This window comes from Myiozetetes cayanensis, unplaced genomic scaffold (genome assembly GCF_022539395.1).
Source record: "Myiozetetes cayanensis isolate MyiCay16 unplaced genomic scaffold, myiCay2020 scf1, whole genome shotgun sequence".
In the NCBI taxonomy this organism is placed as follows: Eukaryota; Metazoa; Chordata; class Aves; order Passeriformes; family Tyrannidae; genus Myiozetetes; species Myiozetetes cayanensis.
Window position 1 is genome coordinate 39206678 of NW_026086604.1, and position 6917 is coordinate 39213594.

The 6917-nt window shown below is 39.0% G+C and overlaps 1 protein-coding gene across 4 annotated transcripts in view; it reads left to right on the forward strand.

The window, feature by feature from the left end:
- ST18 (ST18 C2H2C-type zinc finger transcription factor) overlaps positions 1 to 6372 on the forward strand; it is a 166540-nt gene extending 160168 nt beyond the window's left edge. For all 4 annotated transcript variants that reach the window (XM_050328284.1, XM_050328293.1, XM_050328301.1 and 1 more), the window contains 3 exons: positions 524 to 627; positions 2890 to 3033; positions 3824 to 6372. In XM_050328284.1, coding sequence (XP_050184241.1) covers positions 524 to 627; positions 2890 to 3033; positions 3824 to 3964 — 389 coding nt within the window. In that variant the 3' untranslated portion in view covers positions 3965 to 6372. The remainder of the gene's footprint in view (positions 1 to 523; positions 628 to 2889; positions 3034 to 3823) is intronic.
- Positions 6373 to 6917: the final 545 nt, after the last annotated feature.

Below are 6917 nucleotides of genomic sequence, written 5' to 3' on the forward strand. Positions count from 1 at the left end.
TACCAGTGAAGATGTTACCATGGGGTGTTTCCTGATAGAGAAGGGTTGCTGTTATGTTTTTTTAAAACAAATAAAAAAAAAAAACAACAACAAAAAAACAAAACCAAACCAAACCAAAACAAACAAACAAACAAAAAAACCAAAAAAAACAACCCAAAGTCCATACCCAAATAATGCAAAAATGCCCTTATATTTTAGGATAAACTTTTCTCTTTCTGGGCAATTTTTGCTTTCTGCACCCTCCAGCTTGTAGTTGCATGTTGCAATGGGAAAAAAAAAGAAGGACTTGTGAAACACAAGGAATAAGATAGCCTCTTCTATGTTTCAGCTCATATAGATGTTTTACAGGTAGGAAACAATTTTGACAGTAAAAGCAAAGTAAAAGACAATTTGATGATCAAACATTTGATGAAATACTTGTCATCTTCCCCTTGTTCAGTAACAGTAACCTAGCTTGTTACTCTTACATCCATTTACACGTGGATACTTTAAATCTGATATCGTTATTTTCAACTATTTACAGGTATTGAGAGTGATGAAGAAATAAGACACTTGGATGAGGAAATAAAAGAACTGAATGAATCCAATCTTAAAATTGAAGCTGACATGATGAAACTTCAAACTCAGGTATGATCTAAATGTGAAAGTTTTACCTTTTCTTACGCTACGTTTAAGCATGATAAATAAATTAAATACCATGTTAATGCTATGTTTAAACACAGCTAGTCTCCTGTGCACTAGTTTTCCCATACCTCTGTGGCACTTATAAGTACCAAAAATCGTACACGGTCTTTTGTCAAGCTCTTATTTGTTTTCTGTAAATAAGCAGCAGGTTCCTGGGTATTGTCTTAAAGATCTGGTGAATGACAGATTCAGGGTGGTTGGGAGCTAATCTTGGCAAGTAGAAATAAAAACCATACTTACCAAACAAAACGTTCATTTTCCTTTGTTGACCAAACATTTGTTGACCAAACCATGCAGATCTCATGACTTGAGTTTTTAGGGAGGATATTACCTCTTACTAGCACACTCCAACTCTTAATGCAAGTCAACTTTATTCTTAGGTGTACCTAGGAAAATCTCCCTAGTTAACCCACTGTCAGTTACCCAAATAGTTTGAATTTTGTCTCCAGGCAACACCTGGTAAAGAATGTATGCCTTTTGCTTATTACCATAGCAGAGGAGTTTGATGGGAGTTGCAGGAAAGGGTTTATTCAATTATTTTATATACAGGAGAGGTTAAATTGCCTTTATGATGCTGATAGTGGTTCTTTGGAATGAGCTGCATAGGTTCCATCCCTATAGAGACCTGGAAGCACCTGGAAGTTCACATGGGTCAACTGGGTAAAAGCAAGAGCAGAAGCTTGCTCAATATTTTTGGAATAAGAGCTTAAGGAAAACAATTCTAAGTGAGACCTGAGAACTGAATATAAGTTTAAACTGATCTAAACAAAACTGAGTGTAACCCCACCCCTCTGTATTTTACACTGGAATGCGTAGTGTTGATTCATGCTGGTTTTGTAAAAAGCACTGTGTGCATGCTCTAAATAAAGGAGAAGTCTATGACACCTTTGCTGGATCTAAAACGAAATGGCTGTGGGCATATCCATCCCAAATTGCACTGCAGAGGGGCTGTGCTCAGTGCCTCAGGACACTTTGTTCTCTCTGGTGATCACTGTGCTGTTTGCGTGGAGGTTGCCCAATTTATGCAGTCAGATTTCTTCTCCCCAGACTTGCTCCCTGGTGAAGGCAGTCTGACCAACAAAGCCCGAACTGAACTACAACAGAAGCAGTAACTCCCCTGCCTCCTTTTAATCCATCCCAGCCAGGTGTTGGGCTGCTATGAACACCCTCCAGAGGAGAGGTTGTGGTATATGGCAGGCAGGCAAAAAGGGGTGTCTCACACTGAGGAGTGTTGCTGTGTGTGAGGAAAGAAAGTAAAGTGACCACAGCAGGAGGCAATTAAGTAGTGCAAAGAAGTGCATACTACTAAGGATAGAGTGGTCATAACAATCATGGATGTGACTGCACCCTTCTGTGCCTTGCAGAGCTGTGGCTGGGCATAGGGATGCCAGTCCTTGTTTCGTCCCTGCCCCACTGCCTGTTCCCAGGGAAAGGAGAAGGGAAGGAGGAAACCAGGTCCTGCAGTTGCTGTTTTTGTTTTTTTCAGCACTGCTTTGACATACTAGCCTTCAGAGCTGAGTATACTCCAGAGCTCTCACTTTAAAAAGATGTCATTTTTCTACCTTGGCTGCTTTTTCCTGCTCTTTCCAAAACCCTCCTTTCCATTCTGTTGGTCAGAGATCATCTTTGTGATGATCGCTATGAGCTCAACCTCTCATATCAGTTTCCCTTCCACTCTATTTTTCTCTTATTGTTTCCAGCGCCAGCCCTGCTGCTAATCCCAGCCAGCCCACAGCTCACCCAGGAGCAGGGCGGGAAAGCAGCACAACAGCTAATACCCGTGCCCTTGCTTTTGTGGTCGATCAGCGGGGATGCTGTAAGAGCAGGACGGCAATGTAAACATCAACCTCCTTTCTCCTTCCCTCTGCCAGCCCTGCGGCCACACTCTCCACCCCAGCTCCACAATGACCTTCCCCCCAGAGCTCAGCTCCGTCCTCCCGCTGTGGGCCACCCTCCAGTGCCTTCCTGCCGCAAGGTTTCTCCATGAACAAGTAGAGAAGTCCATCGGTTCAGAGCAAATACAACCTCTTCTTTGCTCTGAATATTCAGTGGAGAAATTTTGTCTCTCCTAAAAAGACATAGCTGAGTTTCAGATCTGTTGCAGCCCCTCTCATAATCACCCGACTTACATTTTGGGTTCAAACTGCAGTTACAATGCTGCCAGGGGTCTATCTGTCTGTGTGTTTGTGCATGCCTATCTTTTAGATTACATCTATGGAGAGCAATTTGAAAACAATAGAAGAAGAGAACAAACTCATAGAGCAGAACAACGAGAGCCTGTTGAAGGAGTTAGCTGGCTTAAGCCAAGCCCTTATCTCCAGTCTCGCTGACATTCAGCTTCCACAGATGGTAAGACCACAGCCAGCAGCTTTGCACCTTCTTTGAGACTGTCTTGCCAGCACTTGAAGCAGATGAGCAAGCTTAGGGACCAGCAGGAGCACTGGAGCTACAGTAGTAGAGAGCTCTTTTAGCCTGATTTACTTTATAGAGATGCTGGATCGTGAAATCTGTGTGATGGCAGGCGCAGTTGTTTCCAGGACTGAGCCAGCCCTGCTATCTTTGCCCTGTACCACACTGTGCAAGACAGGCTTTTTCCTCATCCCTCCCTATCTGAATATCCACCCTGCGCAAAGAGTGAAAATTTCACACTGAGAATCCTTATTTACTCTGCTCCCAAATCAAAACTTTAACCTGTTTCATACAGGCAATTTTTCTGGGGCCAAAATTTGCCTTCTCAAAAATTTCACACCTTGCTTGCAAACAGAGGCCAAATCTACAGAGGTACTTGGTTTCCAGTCTCCTTTCCAAATGTCAAGAGTGTCATTGAAAGATTAAGTAAGGACAGTTAGGGGGAATGTCAGCCACAATCTCAGAGCCAAATAAGAGGAAAAAAAAAAAAAAAGCTAGAGTAACCATATTATCTCCAACTCCTTTGCTTGCTTGGAGAGTGTGTGGATCCCCCAGCACATGCAACTCCTGTCATTTCCACAACCCCTCCATTAATTTGGATGGCTGCCCTGTTTATGACTTCTCCCCAGTTGCCATATTGCTACTTTTCCATGCTTTGGGGTTGGGTGTTTGGGGTTTTTTTGCCTTAATTTTATCTCCCACAATTATAATCTGTTTTGTCTTTATTTAGGGGCCAATCAGTGAGCAGAATTTCGAAGCATATGTAAATACACTCACAGACATGTACAGCAATCTGGAACGGGACTATTCCCCCGAATGCAAAGCTCTGCTGGAAAGTATCAAACAGGCAGTGAAGGGCATCCATGTGTAGGATGTGAAAGCTGCTGGGCAACAGAAATTACTTAACAGCAGTAAACTCCAGATGGATCTGTTAGGAGTTCATGTACTGCTAAGGGGTGTAGGTTGCCATGCTGCATTTACAATTGCAACATTGCACTAATTTTTTCCCAGCTGACATAAAAAAAAAAAAGAATAAAACCACAACAGACTATTTGTATTAACAGCAATGCACTCTGTTGGTATATTGTATTTATTTCAGTACAATTTCTTTTTTTTTCTTCTTTTGCACTCAGTTTTTGTAAAGTGAATGTAAAAAGTGTGTGCAACTATTTTTTATATTTTTTATTTATTTCTAATCAAAGAGTTGTTTTTTTTATCTTTTAACAGCATTTTTGCGGCCTGCCATATTTTTACAAATGTGTTTATTAATTTATTTTCCAACAGGATTTTAAATAGACTGAAAGTTATACTGTAAATTAAATAACTTGCTGGGTTTGTACAGGAAGATAAAAAAAAAAACTATGAAAGTAACAAATGACTGAACCGTGGTTCTAGTTTTATTTTCCTCACATCCTGCTTTTTTATAATGGCTTTGTATCAGAAATGGGTTTGCAGTAACATGAGATGTGAAGATGCACGGAATGAGAAGATAAATGGTGCCCACTAGTGGGGAACCTGGGCTCTTAAAAGCACAGTATGCTGGAAAACAGTGTGTTAAAGAATACGTTAGCAATAATGAAATATAGCAATCAGCAAAGCACTTGACTTGGCTGTGTGATTTAGCCTATGAGAATGATTATTTAAAATGTTTCAAGAGAACTTCAGATTTATTTTACCACTGCAGTTTTTGTTCAGAGTTAGCTCATGAAGGGAAATGACAATTATCTCTAAACAAGAAGGGTAATTAGGTAGATACTGGTACTTTTTTAGTATGAGACGTTGAGGTTTTACCCAAGTGACCAGTATTGCTATGGATTTGGATTTGAAAAACGCAAACACATCCCAAGCTAAAGGCTTTTTACATAACGAGTCGAACACATCTCCCCTGAAATGGCATTTAATACTGGTTTGAACTTAACGGCAGCTGAGAAGGCAGTGGTCTGGAGGGGAATAATACCCCTCTGGCCAGGCGGTGGTTGCTTGTCTCTTGGAACGACTGGTAGCAACGCCGTGACTGGTTTCTCCCATCCTTCTTCACTAAGACTAGGCTGACACTGAGTTTGTTACCAGTCTCTTGGTAGGATACCAAGTGCTACAGAGTGTAAAACAGGTGGAGGTGTGGACAGACGAGCACTTGTGCAGAGGTGCCAGCGTGCATCTCGGTATCTGGTTAGCCTGGGTGTGGAACTTCTGAGTCCGTCAGAAACTAGCGGTTGCTATAACAGAGGCAATGCCTATTTCAGGGATTGTAAGTAATTAAGCATTGTTTCAAAAGTTTTTTTTATATTTATTTTTTTTAAGAAAAAAGGTATAAACAACCAGCTAAACTGCCTTTTTTGTATGCACACACACCTCATGTGCATATGTGCCTCAGTGTAAATGTATACATGGATCTAGCGTGTGTTTAATTTTCCCGTGCTATAATGAAAGTGTTTATTTTTATTAGTCGCATTTATATTTAGATTGAATATGATGGCATTCACAGGCTTGACATATACAATTATATTATTACTGTTTCTGCACAAAAGTACTATTCAGAAGTGATTCAACTCTCATGCACTGTGGTCACTGTACTGCATTAGGTGGGGCTTGCTTTTTGTTGGGAGGTTGATTCAACTCTCCGATCTTAGTTTAGACAGGGGAAAATGTATGTTCTTAGGAGCTGTGTTTCTTTTTAAATTGATTTTTCAAAAGCTACCATATGTGCTGTCTAATATAAATAGGAGAACACCAAACAAAAATTTGCTATTAAAGTTATTGTTCTTGCTAAAAACACAAAAAGCAAACATTTGTTATACTTGTTAAATGCATACAAAATGAGTTCACTCATTACAAAGACTAAAATTTAATTTACTAAATATTTTAACAAATTTGTTATATATTTTATTTAAGTAAAAAAATGATCTCTTACTGACCTATGTATTTATTACTATGATTTACTATGGCTTCAGGTTAATTTATATGTGTTTGGTTGTTTGCTCAGGATGTTCTGTGAAGTATGTTTGTATTTATTTGCCTCCCTTGTACTTGATGTGTTTTGTAATGTGCACTGTTTTTTTTTTTCTTTCAGTTTTCCTTTTTTTTTTGTGTTTAAATGCATTGATGAGCTATACTGTAAATTAGACCTTTTGTAAAGAGCAATGATGTATGCATTTTTTTAATTTGGAGTAGTTTGTATACTGTTTCTTCATACAATTAATATTTCTTACATCAAAACAACAAAATTGTGTTCTGTGCTGTACATTTGGTGTATGGTAGAAAATAAAATTGATAATTAAATATTGCAGCTAATTTTTTTTGGTTTTAGCCTCTAGATGTTGACTTGTATTACACTTTCTTAACTGCACCTGGCACTATACAATGTGTCAGATGTTTCACTTGCTTTGTGTACAAAATGTGTCATCCTTGTAAGTAAATTTCTGATATAAATAATTTAATTAGTGTTTTACTTTGTCAATTTGAAATAAGGAGAAAAATAGAACCATTTAAGAGCTCCTTTTCACTTCTGAAGGGAAAAAAATCAAGACGATAATCACTGCATTATTTAATGCATTCTTTTCTTGGCAGTTGTAGATTTCATTTATACTGATAAAGTACAGGATTTGTGCTGACCTTTAACAGCTGCTAAATGATGTTTAAACATAAAAGCCATTGTAAAGTTTCCAGCAATTCGGAACCGCCCACTGTTCCAGTGCAATTTTCTGCGGAGAATTGCAGCGCTTAGACGTTGCACAAGTAAAAATCTGCTGGTTTTAGAAAGACAATATTTCCACCTAATGGACTTTCTTTTTTCACTGCTCGTTGTAGCGAAAAATTTAGGATGC